The 18,772-nt window shown below is 40.8% G+C and overlaps 1 protein-coding gene across 13 annotated transcripts in view; it reads left to right on the top strand.

The window, feature by feature from the left end:
- NR2C2 (nuclear receptor subfamily 2 group C member 2) overlaps positions 1-18,772 on the top strand; it is an 88,238-nt gene that overhangs the window by 34,185 nt on the left and 35,281 nt on the right. For all 13 annotated transcript variants that reach the window (XR_004971527.1, XR_004971526.1, XR_004971525.1 and 10 more), the window contains one exon: positions 11,463-11,573. Coding sequence is in view for 8 of the 13 variants with exons in the window: in XM_036332290.1 (XP_036188183.1) it covers positions 11,463-11,573 (111 nt within the window). In the remaining 5 variants the exon portion in view is untranslated. The remainder of the gene's footprint in view (positions 1-11,462; positions 11,574-18,772) is intronic.

The raw sequence follows: 18,772 nt of genomic DNA, 5'->3' as shown, positions 1-18,772 counted from the left end.
GTTTCCCAATCCCCACTCCTCCCCCACCTACAATTCCCTATTCCCTCAACGATAGGCAACCACTAATTTACTTTCTGGCTTTTTTATCACCTTGCCTATTCTGGACATTTTATATAAATGGAATCATTCAATATGTGGCCTTTTGTGTTTAGTTTGCTTTCACTCAGCATAATGTTTTCAAGGTTTATTAATGATGTAGCATTAATCAATACTTCATTTCTTTTTATGATAATAATAGAGGCCTGGTGCACAAAATTCGTGCATGGGTAGGGTCCCTAGGCCTGGCCGGTGATCTGGGCCAATCGGGGCCTTCCAGCTGCCAGCCAGGGCCTCCCTTTGCTGGCTGCTGGCTGGGGCCTTTCTTCATTTCACACCGCTCCCTGGTGGTCAGTGCATGTCATAACAAGCGATCAGTTTCCCAGTTGAACTCCCGCAGGTACAATTTGCATATTAGGCTTTTATATATGTAGATTCTGTTGTATATGTATACCACATTTGTTTGTTCATTTGTAGATAGGCATTGGGTGGTTTCTCTCTTTTTGGCTAATAGGAATAATGCTGCTATGAAATTCATGTGCAGGTTTTTGTATGACATGTTTTCATTTCTCTGCTGTATCTACCTAGAAGTGCTGAATCACATGACAACTCTGTGTAAGCATTTGAAGAACGGTTTTCCAAACTGTCTATACTATTGTATATTTCCATCAGCAGTGAATGAGAGTTCCAGTTTCTCCACATCCTTGCCAAACTTAATCTTTCTTTTTTATTATAACCATCCTAATGTGTATGAAGTGGTATCTTTTTTTTGATCGATTTTTAAATAATTTTTAATTTTTATTGATTTCAGAGAGGAAGAGAGAGAGATAAAAACATCAGTGATAAGAGGGAATCATTGATTGGCTGCCTCCTGCATGTTGGACTGAGCCCGCAACCCAGGCATGTGCCCTTGACCAGAATCAAACCTGGGACCCTTCAGTCCGCAGGTCGACGCTCTAGCCACTAATCCAAACTGGCTAGGGCTTAATGTGATTTTGATTTGAATTTCTGTAATGGCTAAAGATGTTGAGCATCTTTTCATGGAGTTATTGGGCATATGTATATCATCTTTGGAGAAATGTCTATTCATCTTCTTCGTCATTTTAAAATTCTTTTAAATAGTATTGTAATTGAATTATAAGAGTTTTTTTCTTTTTTAAAAAATATATTTTATTGTTTTTTTTTACAAAGAGGAAGGGAGAGGGATAGAGAGTAAGAAACATTGATGAGAGAGAAACATCAATCAGCTGCCTCCTGCACAGCCCCCACTGGGGATGTGCCCGCAACCAAGGTATATGCTCTTGACTGGAATCGAACCTGGGACCTTTCAGCCTTTCAGTCTGCAGGCTGATGCTCCATCCACTGAGCCAAACCAGCTAGGGCTATAAGAGTTCTTTATATAGTGTCAATATAAGTCCCTTGTCAGATATATGATTTGCAAATATTTTCTCCCACTCCCTGGGTTTTTAATCACTTTCTATATAGTATCCTTTTAAGCACAAAAGTTTTCAATTTTGACAAGGTACATCTTACCTACTTTTTCTATTGTTTTTGTTTTGTTTTTAATTTAAGTTCTTTATTGTTTAAAGTATTACATAAGTCTCCTTTTACCCCATTGACTTCTCCCTGGCCGCCCCCACCCCCAGCACATGCCCTCACCCTACCCCCGTCTATGTCCATTGGTTATGTTCTTATGCACGTATACAAGTCCTTTAGTTGATCTCTTACCCTTTACCCCCACCTTCCCTCATAGATTGCACAGTCTGTTCAATGCTTCTATTGACTATGGTTCTATTTTTGTTCATCAGTTTATGTTGTTCATTATATTCCACAAATGAATGAGATTGTGTGATATTTATCTTTCTCTGACTGCTTATTGTGCTTAGCATGATGCTCTCCAGTTCCATCCATGCTGTTGCAAATGGTAAGAATTACTTCTTTTTTACAGCAGCGTAGTATTCCATTGTGTAGATGTACCACAGTTTTCTAATCCACTCATCTACTGATAGGCACTTAGACTGTTTCCAAATCTAAGCTATTGTAAATTGTGCTGCTATGAACATAGGGGTGCATATATCCTTTCTGATTGGTGTTTCTGTTTTCTTGGGATCTATTCCTAGAAGTGGGATCACTGATTCTCTTCAATAAATGGTGTTGGGAAAATTGGACAGATATATGCAAAAAAATGAAACTAGACCACCAACTTACACCATACAAAAATAAACTCAAAATGGATAAAGGACTTAAATGTAAGACGGGAAAGCATAAAAATCCTAAAAGAAGCCATAGGCAGCAAAATAGCAGACATTTGTCATAGCAACATCTTTACCAAACAGCTCTTAGGGCAATGGAAACTAAGGAGAAAATAAACAAATGGGACTACATCAAAATAAAAAGCTTCTGCACATTGAAAGAAACCATCAACAAAACAACAAGAAAGCCCACTGCATGGGAGGACGTATTTGCCAATGTTATCTCTGATAAGGGTTTAATCCCCAAAATTTATAGGGAACTCATTAAACTTAACAAAAGGAAGATAAACAATCCAATCAAAAAAATGGGCAAAGGCCCTAGATAGACACTTTTTGAAAGAGGACATACAGAAGGTCAAGAGACATATGAAAACATGCTCAAAGTCGCTAATCATCTGAGAGATGCAAATCAAAACAACAATGAGGTACCCTCTCACACCTGTCAGAATGGCTATCATCAATAAATCAACAAACGAGTGCTGGAGAGGATACAGAGAAAAAGGAACCCTCTTGCACAGCTGGTGGGAATGCAGACTGCTATAGGCACTCTATAAACAGTATGGTGTTTCCTCAAAAAATTAAAACTGGAACTTCCATTTGACCCAGTGTTTTTTTAAAATATATTTTTATTGATTTTAGAGAGGAAGGGAGAGAGAGATAGAAACAACAATGATGAGAGAGAATCATTGATCGACTGCCTCCTGCACACACACACTCCCACTGGGGATCGAGTCCACAACCCAGCCATGTGCCCTTGGCCAGTATCGAACCCGGAACCCTTCAGTCCACAGGTCTACACTTATCCACTGAGCCAAACCAGCTAGGGCAGTTTTTCCATTGTTTATTGTCCTTTAAGTATAATGGCTAAGAAATCAATGCCTAATCAAAGATCATGAAGATTTACACCTATTTTTTTTCTAATTTTTATATGATGTGAAGTAGGGTTTAATATTATTATTTTTTTTATTGATTTCCGAGAGGAAGGGAGAGAGAGACAGAGAGAGAGAGAGAGAGAGAGAGAGAGAGAGAAACATTGATGAGAGAGAATCATCGATTGGCTGCCTCCTGCATGCCTCACACCGGGGACCGAGCCCACAAGCCAGGCATGTATCCCTGACCAGAATCAATCCTGGAACCCTTCAGTCCACAGGCCAACACTCTATCCATTGAGTCAAACCAGCTAGGGCTAATATTTTTTTATAATAAGAAAATAAAAAGAATTTTCTGTTCAAGGAGAGCCTCACTCGTATAATTTGTCACATGTAATAAAACACTCTGTTTATAATTCAGGCTTTAGAAAAATTTCAGGAAGTTTGTGATAGTATTAATAGCTACTACCTACTGAGTGGAATTAATACTTAACATATTATTCATTAACCCTCTCAGTAGTCACATAAAGTAGTAATAGTATGTCCACGTTGAATTTGAGGGAGCTGAAGTTTAGAGGGTTTATGTGACTTGCTAAAGGTGACACTACATGTTTCAGAGTTCATGTCTGTTGGATTCCATAGCCTGTTGATTGTTTTCAAACTTCTAATAGATTGGCAGGTTGGAGTTCTGGGCAGGGTGGAAGAGCCAGCTTGGCACACGCCTCACATCCTCCACGTGAAGCTTTGATGAGATACTTGAACTATAATTGCCACCACTGTTTTGGGTCGGGCAGAGAACAGCTCTGCAATAGGCAACAGGTTTGGGTACAGGGGCCAGGAGCAGGACAACAGTATGACTCTGCTGCCAGGGGACCCATGAGCTTTGTGTAGACCCTGAGCATTCCTCCCCTTTTCTCTGTGGTGCCTTTCAAGCTGCTATCCCCACACTGGAGCTCAGAAGGAGTGAGTCCAAATTTCTTCATGGCAGTGATTCTTCTTCACCCATTTGAATTCAGAAGAATGGCATAGACATCTTAAAAAACCACAGTGGTGTTCACTCTGCATAAGAAGGAACTCCAGGAAGATGGTAGCTGAGTAGGGGGATCTTGCTCACAGTGCCTACCAGAACCAAATTGGAAGTTACAGCTAAATTGAGAAACAATCACTCTGAAATATCTTCTGCATATATATAAAAGCCTAAGCGACCAGCCGGTAGCCTTGACACCCAATTACCACCAGGGGGCAGACACTCTGTCCTGTAGCTATGCACCAGGGGGCAGACGCTCAATGCAAGAGCTGCCGAGTTGCGGTGACTTGGCAGCTGCAGTTCTCAGGTGACACACCTGGAACCAGAGAGGAGGGAGCCCAATTCCAGGGTGCATCACCCAAGAACCATCCTCTTGCAATCCAGGACCCCTCGGGGGAATGTCAGCCCAATCCCTACAGGCCAGGCCAAGGGACACCAGGCATCTAGTTAACTATATAAAAAGGAGACTTTTAACCAAGGACTGTAAAAGCCACATCGAGACTGCACCTATACAGCAACTTGCACATGGTCAGAGTTGAGCCTCACAATCAGTGAGCCTGAGGGTTGATTCCACACATGACCAGACCAACAGCAATCAAAATCCAATTACATTAGGAGGGCCCACATATTCCATACCAGGGACATTTCTAGAGCATCAGACTCAGGAGATCAAGGAGATTTCACCCCTGGGTCTCACAGAACACTTTACTACATAAGGCCACCCCACGAAGACTTGGAGGCATAGCAACTCTATCTAATACATAGAAACACAAAGAGGTAGTTTAAATGGGGAGACAAACCCCCAAATGAAAGAAAAGGAGGAAACTCCAGAAAAAGCTAAATGAAATGGAGGCAAGTAATTTATCAGATATAGAGTTCAAAGTAATGGTTATAGGGATGCTCAAGGAACTTAGCGAGAATTAGAAGGAGCTTAATAAGAACTACAACAGCATGAAAAAGGAAATAGAGACCATGAACAAGAACCAGTCGGAAATGAAAAATACCATATCTGAAATCAAGAATATACTGGAGGGAATTAAAAGTACATTGAATGAAGCAAAGGATCAAATCAGTGACTTGGAAGATGGGATAAAAACACCACCACCACCCAATTAGAGCAGCTAAAAGAAAAAAGAATTAAAAAGCAGGAGGGTAGTTTAATGGAACTTTGGGACAACATGAAATGTAACAACATCCTCATCGTAGGGATACCAGAAAGAAAAGAAAGTGAGCAAGAAATAGAGAACCTGTTTAAAGAAATAATGACAGAAAACTTCCCTAATCTGGTGAAGGAAGTTACACAAGTTGAGGGAGCACAGAGAGTCCCAATCAAGATGAACACAAAGACCCACACCAAGAGATATCATAATTAAAATGACAAAAGTTAAAGACAAAGAATAATCTTAAAGGCAGCAAGAGAGAGACAGAAAGTTACCTATAAGGGAGTTCCCATTAGACTGTCAGCTGATTTCCCAACAAAAACACTTAAGGCCAGGTGGAATTGCCATGAAATACAGTGGAACCTAGGTTTTTTAACTTAATTGGGTCCGGAAGGCTGTTCAAAAACCGAATAATTTTTCCTGTTAGAAATAGTGTAAATTGAATTAATCCATTCCAGACCCCTAAATGATACCATTTTAATCTTATATATAGTATATGTCTAATGTACTGTTTAATCTATAAATAAACACTTTAAAACTAAAAGACATGAAATGTACAATAAAAATGGTGATGTACTGTACATTTTTAATAATAAAATGACAACAAAAGCAAAAAAAAAAACATGAAAATGTTCACCGAACAATTTTCTGAGTTATTAACATGAGATTTAGCGGTAAATTGACTCATACATGCACATTCTCTCCTTTGTTGCTTGAAAGGCATGTGACTGATCATGCAGGTATCAGTGTGAAAGAGTTCAGTTGAGAAGCCAATTGTTTGAGATGGGATACAGTTGAGAATTGAGGTTTGACTGTATGCAAAGTAATGAAAAGCTAGAACCCAAATCCAAGACTACTCTATCCAGCAAGCCTATCATTTGAAATTGAAGGTGAAATAAAGAGCTTCCCAGCTTAAAAAAAAAAAAAAAAAAAAAAAAGGCTAAATGAGTACATTAGTACATTACCATCAAACTAGCATTGCAAGAAATGTTAAAGGGACTACTTTAGGAGGAAGAAATCAAGAGAGAGAGAGAGGAACATAGGTATAAAGGGAAAAAAGGAATGCAATCAATAATAACCTTAAGTGTAAATGGATGAATGATCCACTCAGAAGACATAGGATAGCTGAATGGATAGGAAAACATGACCCATATATATGCTGTCTGGAAGAGACCAAGTTCAGAGCAAAAATGAAGGGATGGGAAAAAATATTTCATGCAAATGGAAATGAAAAAAACATTGGGGTAGCAATACTCATTTCTGACAAAATAGACTTCAGAACAAAGGCCATAAAAGGGACAAAGAAGGTCACACATAATACTAAAGGGATCAATCCAACAAGAAAATATGATTCTTTTAAACATACATGCACACAATAGAGGAGCATATAAATATATTAGGAAAAAAACTTTTGGTGGACTTTAATGGAGAGATTGAAAGCAATACAGTCAAAGTAGGGGACTTTAACACCCCACTGACATCACTGGATAGATCTTCCAGACCAAAAAAAATCAGGAAGAAACAGAGACTTTAAATGGCACTCTACATCAGATGGATTTAATTGATATCTACAGAACATTTCTTCCCAAAGCAGCAGAATACATTCTTCTCAAGTGCACATGAAATATTCTCAAAGACCACATATTATGACACAAAAGAAGTCAACAAATTCAAGAAGACTGAAATCCTATCAAGCATCTTCTTGGATCACAATGGCATGAAACTAGAAATCAACTACAATAAAAACACTCAATCCCAGCTGGCAGTGTGGCTGTGGTTGAGTGTTGATCTATGAACCAGGAGGTCACAGTTCGATTCCTGGTCAGGGTACATGCCTGGGTTGTGGGCCTGATCCCCCAGTGTGGGTCATGCAGGAGGCAGCCAATCAATGATTCTCACCATTGATGTTTCTATCTCTCCCTTCCTCTGAAATCCATAAAAATACATTTTTTTAAAAACCAACCTCAAAAAACATTCCAACACATGGAGGCTAAATAGTATGTTATTAAACAATGAATGGGTTACGAATGACATTGAGGAAGAAATTTTAAAAACCTCCTGGAAACAAATGAAAATGAGCACACAACCCAAAATCTATGGGACACTGAAAACAGTCTTGAGAGGGAAGTTCATAGCATTACAGGCCTATGAGGAAACAAGAAAAAGCTCAAATAATGTAACCCTACAACTATAAGAATTAGAAGGATAACAAGAAAAGCCCAGAGTAAGTAGGAAGAAGGATATAATAAAGATTAGAGTGGAAATAAATGACATAGAGACTTAAAAAAAAATACAAAAGATCAATGAAACCAAGAGCTGGTTCTTTGAAAAGATAACCTTTACCCAGACTCACCAAGAAACAGAGAAAGAACCCAAGTAAACAAAATGAGAAATGAAAGAGCCAAAATAACAGTTGACATCACAGAAATACAGATGATTGTTAAAAAACAACAACGCACACAAAACTATGAACAACTACCTGCTAACAAATTGGACAACCTGGGTGAAATGGACAAATTTCTAGAAACAGACAACCTTTCAGAACTCGGGAAGAATCAAAACCCGAGTAGTACAGTAACAACTAATGAAATTAAAGCAGTAATACAAAAAACTTCCAGCAAACAAACATCCTGGACCGGATGGCTTCACAGGCAAATTTTACCAAACATTCAGATAAAAATTAAAACTTCTCCTCACACTATTCCCAAAAATTCAAGAGGAAGGAAGATTTCCAAGCTCTTTACAAGGCCAGCATTATCCTAATTCCAAAACCAGATAAAAACACTATGAGGAACGAAAAGTCAGGCCAATATCGCTGGTGAACATAAAGGCTTAAATCCTCAACAAAATATTAGTAAATTGGATCCAGCAATACATTTAAAAGATCATACAGCATGACCAAGTGAGATTTATTCCAAAGTCACAAGGCTGGTACAATACTTATAAGTCATTAAACGATACATCACATAAATAAAATGAAGGATAAAAATCACATGACTGTAGCAATAGTCATAGAAAAAGCATTTGATGAAATCCAGCTCCAATTTTTTATAAAGACTCAGCAAAGTGGAAATAGATCATACCTCAACATAATAAAGGCCATATATGACAAACCTACAGCCAACATCATACTCAGTGGGCAAAACTTAAAAAGCATTTCCCTTAAGATTAGGAGCAAGAAGACACGGATGTCTGCTTTCACCATTTTTTTGTTAATATATTTTACTGATTTTTTTACAGAGAGGAAGGGAGAGGGATACAGAGTTAGAAACATTGATGAGAGAGAAATATCAACCAGCTGCCTCCTGCACACCCCCAACTGGGGATGTGCCCACAGCTAAGGTACATGTCCTTGACTGGAATCGAACCCAGGACCTTTCAGTCCACAGGCCGAGGCTCTATCCACTGAGCCAAACCGATCAGGGCTGCTTTCACCATTCTTATTCAACATAGTACTGGAAATCCTAGTAACAGTGATCAGACAAGAAAAGAAAAATAAGGAATCCAAATGGGAAAGGAGGAACTAAAATGGACATTGTTCACCGATGACATAATATTGTACATAGAAAAACCTAAAGACTCCACAAAAAAACTACTAGATTGAATAAATGAATTTCCTCAAAAAATTAAAAATGGAACTGCTGTTTGATCCACAATCCCACTTTTGGGCATATATCCTAAGAAGCCAGAAATACCAATCAGAAAGAATATATGCACACCTATGTTCATAGCATTATTTACGATAGCTAAGATCTGGAAGCAACTCAAGTGCCCATCAGTAGATGAGTGGATAGAAAAGCTGTGGTACATTTACACCGTGAAATACTATGCAGCAGTAAAAATGAAGGATCTCTTACCCTTTGAGACAGCATGGAGGGACCTGGAGAGTATGTTTCTCCTAATTGATGTTTCTACCTCTCTATCCCTCTTTTCTTCGCTCTCTCTAAAAATCAGTAAAAACATTTTTAAAAAAGAAGATATCAATGGGAATGCAGGCTGGTACAGCCACTATAAAAAACAGTAAGGAGTTTCCTCAAAGAAGTAAATATGGAACTGCCATTTGACCCAATGATCCCACTAATAGGAATATATCCTAAGAAATCCAAAACACCAATCAGAAAGAATGTATGCACCCCTATGTTCATAGCACAATTTACAATAGCTAAGATCTGGAAACAGCTCAAGTGCCCATCAGTAGATGAGTGGACAAAAAAGTTGTGGTACATTTGCACAATGGACTATTATGAGACTGTAAAAAAAGAACTCTTAATTTTCAGAGTAATAAAAGACTCATCCAAAATTCTAAATGTTCGTTTTTAAAGAAGGAATTAATAAGTGTACTCTAATGAAGTGACTGGCCAGTTACTTTTTCTTAATTACAAATAGTAAACAGCTAGCAAATGCATGTACATGGATTCTGAAAAATGTATTCTCCAGGATTTGAACCTTATCATACCTTCTCTAAAATAGTTTGTGTCTATTCTGCTTATCTCTTAACCAGGAGAGAATTTATATGAAGCATTTTGTAAAGTGAAAATCCCTATGAGAATGTTGGATTCTGTTATTATAGTGAATTTTTGTTGGTAAAATTAATGCTTATGAAAGAAAATATCTTTATAACTTAACCCAGTAATTAATCATGATATCCTTTATAAAATTAAGATATATTAACTTGCCAAAGCCAGTTTGGCTCAGTGGATGGAGTGTCGGCCTGCGGACTGAAGGGTCCCAGGTTCGATTCCGGTCAGGGGCGTGTGCCTGGGTTGCGGGCACATCCCCAGTGGGAGATGTGCAGGAGGCAGTTGGTCGTTGTTTCTCTCTCATCGATGTTTCTGGCTCTCTGTCTCTCTCCCTTCCTCTCTGTAAAAAATCAATAAAATATATTTTTTAAAAAAAGGTATTTTAACTTACCATAAAATTCATCCTTTTAAATTATACATTGTAGTATAACCATAAAGTTGACAGCTACCACCACTATCTAATTCCCAAAATTTTTCATCACCCCAGAAAGAAACTTTATACCTATTAGCAGTTAATCCCCCTTCCTCTATCCCCTCAGACCTTGGCAACCACTAACCTACTTTCAATTCTGATTGTTTTGCCTGTTCTGGACATTTTATATAAATGAATTCATAGAATATATGGTCTTTTTTTTTTTAATGTTTTACTTACTAGTATTTATTTTTTATTTTTGTTATTGTTAGTCCCCACCTGAGGATATTTTTTCATTGATTTTTAGGGAGAGTGGGGGAGAGAGGAAAAGAGAGAGAGAAATACTGATGTGAGAGAAACACATTGATTGGTTGCCTCCTGCACGTGCCCAGACCAGGGCCTGGGCTGGGGAGGAGCCTGCAACCAAGGTACGTGCCCTTTGGTCCACAGGCCGATACTCTATCCATTGAAGCCAAACCAGCCAGGGTGAATATATGGTCTTTTGTGACTGATATAATCAATGCTGTCAAATGTATCAGTACTACATTCCTTTTTATTGCATGGACATATGCTACATTTTATTTATTCATCAGTTGATAGACATTTGATTTGTTTCTACTTTTGAGCTACTATGAAAAATAGTATGTGAACATTTTTTACAGATTTTTGTGTGGACATATGTTTGCCTTTCTCTTGAGTATATACGTAGAAGTGGGGCTGGGAGATTGCCAGGACTCTTTCATGGGTACTAATCCCAATAGTTTTCAGTGTTACATGGTTCTGTTTGCCATCTTCTACAGTGTTACTAGAGCATTCCTTCTGGAAACTCATCTGAAGGAGTGTTTTATAGGTAGCTTTGGAGACAGTGAAAAAATTCAAAGATCATCTTTAAAAATTTATTTTGGTAGCCTTCTATTGTGTTAAAATTGTGCAGAGCAGACTTGAAAATTCCTCCCCCCACCTCCTCCCTTGCATGTACAACATTAGAAACAGCTATTTTACGATTGTATTTTCTTTGTACCATCTGTGCCAATATCTCATTGATTCCTTTATCATCCTGTGTCCATTCTAGAACTACATTAGTTAATCACTCAAGGCCACTGTGAAAGCAAAAGGCATGGTCCTTAGGCCACCACTGGGAATCTTTCTGAGCCCCCTTGTGATCTAGCCCACTTTTTGCCCACAGGTACCACGTACACAGACTTCTCGGCCAGAATCTCCAGGGATGACCAGCCCCTCCCCACGCATCCAGATAATCTCCACGGACTCTGCGGTAGCCTCACCTCAGCGCATCCAGGTACCTGCACCAGTCCCACTTGGTTCTAGCCACCTGCCTAAAGGTTTCACTAAGGAGTTGAGTCTTGGGCATCAAGTATAGTACAACTTTATTCTTTAAAAAAACAAAGGAAGTTTACATTTATTGAACTAACTTTTTTTTTAAATTCTCACTTGAGGATATGTTTTTTGTTGATTTGAGAAGACGGGGGGCGGCGGTGGGGAGACATTGACCTGAGAGAGAAATACTGCCTTCCATATGTGCCCCAACCGGGAATCGAACCCACAACCTTTTGGTATACAGGATGACACTCTAACCAACCAAGTTACCCAACCAGGGCTATTAAATTAACTTTTAATATAAAAGTCTATAAACTTACTTCAAACTATTGGAATGAAGTTTCATTTTATTATGTTATGTGCGTCCAAATTGAGAGGTAATAATATGTCCTACTGGTTAAGAATATGGGCTCCTACTTGAAGTCAAATCCAGTGCCCCACTTTATAGTTTTTTGTTTAATCTAGAAAATTAACTTTTCAGTGCCACATGTCTCATTTAGAAAATGTATATAACAATAATAATAATCTATACTAATAAAAGGGTAATATGCTAATTAGACCGGATCAACCGGCTATCTTCTAGATGTCTGACTTCCTTCCGGACAAAGCCATGGTGGTGGGGGCCAACGCAGAGGCAGTTAGGGGCAATCAGACCAGCAGGGGAGGGCCGTTGGGGTCAACCAGGCCTGCAGGGACGGCAGTTGGGGGCGATCAGGCCTTCAGGGGAGGGCATTTGGCGACGAGGCTGGCAGGGGTGAGCAGTTGGGGGCATTAGGCAGGCAGGCAGGTGAGTGGTTAGGAGCCGGTCATCCTGGATTGCGAGAGGGATGTCTGACTGCCGGTTTAGGTCCTACCCCACAGGGATTGCACCTAAACCGGCAGTCAGACATTCCCTGAGGAGTCCCAGATTGGAAAGGGTGCCGGCCGGGCTGAGGGACACCTCTCCCCGCCCCCCATGCACGAGTTTCGTGCACCAGGCCTCTAGTAGTAGTAGTAGTAGTAGTAGTGGTAGTAGTACTTATAAGGTTATTGTGCGGAGTCAATGGTATATTGCTTGTAAAGTGCTTAGAACAATGCCAGGAACCTATTAATGTTTAGTATGTACTAAGATTATATAATAACTATTATTACCAGTATTGTTGTTATTAACTAAATAATATTCACTTATGGGAAGTTTAGTCTTAGCCAGGACTTTGAACACAGCTACCTCTGGCCCACTGGACAAAGAGAAGATATAAGTATCAAAAGTAGGATCAACTTAGGTTAAAGATTCATAATTATTTCAACAAGCTGAATCAAAAGACCGAACCAAAAAATCATGAACAGAGATGAATGGCAGGAAAGAAAACATTATTACATAACATGAGTTTAAAAGGATATCAGAGTGGACAGGTATTTGAGTGAATAGGTATTAAAGAATTGTTTGCATTTACGGTTAAGCTCAGTACAAGTGAACAGTATGAAAAAAATCACACAAGTGAACAATATGATAGAGTAACTAGATAATTTCTATAGTTTTTGCTCACTCGTAAAAGTGATTTTATGGACTGTATTATAAACTAAGCATAGAAGAGTTCTAATAAATGAAATAAGTTAAAAATTACATTACGCTTATGTCTGTATTGCATAATATTTTATCATAATTACAAGAATTCATATGCTTGTCATTATTTTAACTTTACCCCAAGTAGAAAACACATATTTGAGTGTTTGGAAATTCAGAAGTAATCGCCTGACATTAATGCTTTACTATTGACCAGAATTAGGACTTTATATAGCTAAATTATTTTTTCTCTTTTACTTGTTTTTATTTGCTGATTGTAGACTTCAAAATGGGTCTTTTAGCCAGACCAGTGTGGCTCAGTGGTTGAGCATTGACCCATGACCCATGCTGGTTCGATTTGCTTGGGGTTTTGGGCTCAGCCCCCCAATAGGGGGCAAGACAGCTGATTGATAATGTTTCTCTCTCATCGGTGTTTCTATCACTCTATCCTTCTCCCTTCCTCTCTCTCTAAAAATCAATTTAAAAAAATATTTTTAAAAAATTGGGTCTTTTAAAGTTTTCTATAGTGGGTGTTAGGATCCCGTCTACATAATTCTCCTTACTGGGAAAGGACCTAACTTTGCATTTAACCATGGCTATTACATCATGGTCCTACATCCATCTGAGGGCAGATAAGAACATAAAGGGTTTCCCAGGAGACTCTCAGTAGCTAATGTGTATTTCAAGAGAGTGTACATTTTCCCTGTATTGGTATAAGTAGAATCTGTCTAAGGGCCATTCTAGCAACCTGTTCTATATACAGTCAGACTATTTCCATTGCCTGGTGTGCAGGTCATGGTGACATTGCTGTCCTGACTGGAGTGCAGTAAGGTCTTGTAGATTAGTTCCCTGGCATTGAACTTTCAGTCTCTCTAAGGAAGATAACCCATTAGCATGATTTTTATGTATAGTAAATATAATTGAAAATCTTTTTATTGCTAAAAATTTGGACATACCTAAGTGCAACTGAATTGACTGCATTTTAAGGTTTGGGGGTTTTTTTGTTTTAAGAAAAATTAATGTAGCCCTGACTGGTTTAGCTCAGTGGATAGAGCGTCGGCCTGCAGACTGAAGGGTCTCAGGTTCAATTCTGGTCAAGGGCATGTACCTTGGTTGTGGGCACATCCCCAGTAGGGGAGGGGGGTATCGGAGGCAGCTGATCAATGTTTCTCTTGCATCGATGTTTCTAACTCTTATCCCTCTCCCTTCCTCTCTGTAAAATATCAATAAAAATATATATTAAAAAAAAGAAAAATTAACGTTACAGGATAATTTCTCGGTTCTTGCTGTTGGTGCTGATGGCTTTGATGAAATTTCATTTCTAGCCCTGACTTCAGTGATGATTCCCACATGCCCTGAGATCTGGGAAGAGAATAAGAACTATGATGTTTTAATGAATAACAATGCTTGGAACCCAAATTGTAGCGTCTAGCTTCTGTGATAAGGTTGAGAGAAAAAGATTATACTATAAAGGCAATATTTAAGAGCTTTGACTCTGAATGGAACAGACTTAGGGTAAAATCTTGTCTCCCCTCAGCTATGTGACCCTGAGGAAAGTTTCAATAATCTGTATGTATAGATGTAAAATAACACCAAAAGTAGTGCCTAATTTATAGAATTTTTAAAGGATCAAATGAGATAATTTATTTAATCCTATAGAAGGCAAACATCAATAAATGTTAGCAGCTTAGTTACAATTTTTTATTTTATTGTTGTATAATTTTAAACTATGGAAAATAGTACATGGAAACCCATTATACCCTTTTTCTAGATTCACCAATTGTTTTCTGTAACATTCTGGGTGTGTGTATGTATATATTTGCTGAATCACTTGAGAATTAAAGACATCACGCCTCTTTGCCCTGGATAGTTCAGTACTTATAAGAACAAAGACATTCTCTTACATAATCACAGTAATTATCAAAATCCTGAAATATAATGTTGAAATATGCCATTATCTGATCCAGAGTCTATATGCTAAAATGTCATCAGTTGTCCTAGTCAAGTCCTTTATAGCTATATTTTCCCATTCCAGAATTTATATTACTGATTTTAATAATGATGATACTAATTAAGGTGTGGTAGTCAACACAAGACCAACATATCTAGTTATGCAGGCCAATGGAAAGTGAGCTTGAAACACAGACTTGTGTTCATCAGTATCATGTTATTCTAATGGCTGTAAAGGGCTTTGGGGCAAAGTGAGAAGGGTGGCATTCCTCAAAGTGGGAGAGGCTGAGATTGAGAGCTATTGTTTTTTTTGGGGGGGGGATACAGCAATCTAGGGTGGGAACTGTGGGAGAAGATGGGTGATTTAGGGGACCTGACCAGTGTGGCTCAGTTGGTTGAGCATCTTCCCATGCACCAAAAGATCCCAGTTCCATTCCCAGTCAGGGCATATTCCCGGGTTGCGGGTTCAGTCCTTGGTCAGGGTTTGTTGCTTGCAGATCTGTCTCACATTGATGTTTCTCTCTCTCCCTCTCTCTCCTTCATGCCGGGGTTCTTGTCCCAGCACCAAGAAGGGTTCAGGAATCTGGAGAAGGGACTGTGCATAGATTAAATAGGAATCCAGAGACTAATAAAGAATCCAGAGACGAAATATAATTTTGAAAGGCATTGGGGGTCAGAGGAGCTTAACTAAAGGAGCTAAGATCCAAGATCTTAAGTCTAAGGTCTTAGGTTCTCTCCGTCCCCAGGACCCCATGCTTTTTATTAACACAATTTGCCCTGAGGCAAGGCAGAGATATACACTTAAAAGGGTCAGGGTTTGGTACAGAGTCCATTGTCAGAATGGGGGAATTAGCCTACGGCTGTTCAGGTGTTTGGCCAGTAGGAGGCAATAACATGTAGTTTAAGATGCCTTTTAACTGTCTGGCAGCCACAATCAATTTAATGTATCCTATTCAGGTTTGGGGAAATGCCTTAAGCCATTCCCAGATGCAGGTGACTACATGTGTGACTCAACCCTGTTGAGTCCCCAAGTCTCATCAACCTTTTGATGAAACTCTTGAAATTATGACATGCTGGAATTGGTCTACGGCATTCCTTCCCTCCTTCCCCCCATCCTTCTCTTCCTTTCATCCTCTCCTTCCTTCTTTCTTTAAAATCATTTATTTAAAAGAGAAAAAAGAAAAGCCATAGGGGAACACCACTTATCTGAGAATGAAGCTTATAGCCTAAGCCATTGAATCACAAAGTGGCTTCTCACTAAATCTCACAGGTTTTCATCATATGCACATCTTTCCAGGTGGTTTTCAAATTGTGTTCTTTATTGCTTCCCAGATTACATAAACATTAGGTTCAAATTTTATTTTTTTAATCCAGCTTTCAAAGTGATTGTGATAGATTAAAAGAAAAACACACTTGAATGTGTCATGTTCCAAAGTTGACACACCAGAGATCACCAGTGCACTCACTTGTACTGCCATGTTTATTCTCTTTGGGGCAGACCATGGTATAAAGCTTCTCTTGCCACCTTTGTGTGTTTAAGGTTTTCCTGAGATCATACTCCCCATTTCAAGTTTGTGTTTTTCAGGAGAGCATCATTTTACTCATTGTTTGACCTAAGGAAATATTTAAATTTGAGCTTATAAAATTCATTTAATACTTCTTTTATCTGCTCTATATATTGAGGTTTCAAATTTTATTAGGAAGGGATTCTGCTATTTATATATATACTAGAGGCCCGGTGCACAAAAATTTGTGCACTCGGGGGGCAGGGGTGAGTCCTTCAGCCCGGCCTGTGCCCTCTTGCAGTCTGGGACCCCTCGGGAGATAACGACCTACTGGCTTAGGCCTGCTCCCGGGTGGCAGAGGGCAGGCCCAATCCCTAGGTGCAGCCCCTGGTCCGGCTCAGAGCAGGGCCGATTGGGGAGTTGGGGCACCGCCCCCTGTCATGCACAGAGCAGGGCGGATCGGGAAGTTGCGATGCCACCCTCAGTCATGCTCAGAGTAGGGCCGATTGGGGGGTGGGGCACTGCCCCCTGTCACACTCAAGGCAGGGTCAATGGGGAGGTTGCGGTGCCACCCCCTGTCACGCACAGAGCAGGGTCGATCAGGGGGTTGGGGAGCTCCCCCGTGTCACGCACAGAGCAGGGCCCATCAGGGGGTTGAGGAGCTCCCCCTGTCATTCACAGAGTAGGGCCGATAGGGGAGTTGGGGCACCGCCCCCTGTCACGCACAGAGCAGGGCGGATCAGGGGGTTGGGGCGCCGCCCCCTATCACCCACAGAGCAGGGCCGATCAAGGGGTTGGGGTGTCGCCACTGTCACACTCAGGGTAGGGCCAATGGGGAGGTTATGACTCTACCCCATCACACACAGAGCAGGGCCCGTGGCGAGAGGTTGGGGCGCCGCCCTCTATCACCCACAGAGCAGGGCCGATCAGGGGGTTGGGGCGCCGCCACTCTCACACTCAGGGCAGGGCCGATGGGGAGGTTATGGCTCTACCCCGTCACACACAGAGCAGGGCCCGTGGGGGGGGAGGGGGGGGTTGGGGCGCCGCAACCTGTCACACACAGAGCAGGGCCGATCAGGGGGTTGGGACGCCGCACCCTGTCACACACAGAGCCGCAGGGCGACCAGGGGGTTGGGGCGCCTTCCCCTGTCACGAACAGAGCAGGGCGGATAGGGAGGTTGTGGCGCTGCCCCCTGTCACGCTGATCCCAGTGCTGGGAGGCCTCTCGGCTCCGCTGATCCCGGTGCTGGGAGGCATATTACCCTTTTACTATATAGGATAGAGGCCTGGTGCATGGGTGGGGGCCGGCTGGTTTGCTCTGAAGGGTGTCCTGGATCAGGGTGGGGGTCCCCACTGGGGTGCCTGGCCAGTGTGGGTGAGAGGATGATGGCTGTTTGCAGCTGGTCACACACCCTTCAGGGTGGGGATCCCCACTGGGGTGCCTGGCCATTCTGGGTGAGGGGCTGAGGGCTGTTTTCAGGCTGGCAGGTGACTGAAGCTCCCAACTGCTCCTTTTTTTCTTTTTCTTTTTTTTTTATTCTGGGCCAGCTTTAGCTGTGGCTCCAGCTCTGAGGCCTCTGCTGCTGAAAGCAGGTATCTGGTTTGTTTGGGTTCTATAATCGAAACACTGTATCAACTCCAGCTCTGAGATCCCAGCTGCCTGAAATCAGGTTTCTGGGGTTTTGTTTAGCTTCTATATTTGTAACAATGTTTCAAACTGCAAGCTCAGAGGCCGGCAAGGCAGGCGGGGAACGTTGGAGTCGTCTGTCACTGAAGCAAGCAAGCCTCATGTTAGCTTCAAGCTGCCTGGCTGCCGGCCGCCATCTTGGCTGGCAGTTAATTTGCATATCGCCCTGATCAGCCAATGGGAAGGGTAGCGGACGTACGGCTAATTACCATGTTTCTCTTTTATTGGATAGGATATTTAATTTTGCAGTCTTTATAATGGTCCCCTGGGGAAGGCATCTTGAGCTCTTAAAGCACCCCATGTTGCTTACTTTTCCCTTCTACCAGCTCTTAATTCCTATGTATTCCTTCTTTGAGCTTCCCTTACCTGTTCTCTGTCATTTCTACATCCACAACCATCTGCTGTTTTCTTTCTCACTCTGAGGTTCTAGTGGCCCCTCTCAGGTACTGATAGTAGCTGTTGCTTGTTTGTAGGTT

Source organism: Myotis myotis, unplaced genomic scaffold, assembly GCF_014108235.1.
Source record: "Myotis myotis isolate mMyoMyo1 unplaced genomic scaffold, mMyoMyo1.p scaffold_m19_p_13, whole genome shotgun sequence".
Classification (NCBI taxonomy): domain Eukaryota; kingdom Metazoa; phylum Chordata; class Mammalia; order Chiroptera; family Vespertilionidae; genus Myotis; species Myotis myotis.
The sequence above is the reverse complement of the archived record's forward strand: the minus strand, read 5'-3'. Positions and strand labels throughout refer to the sequence as shown.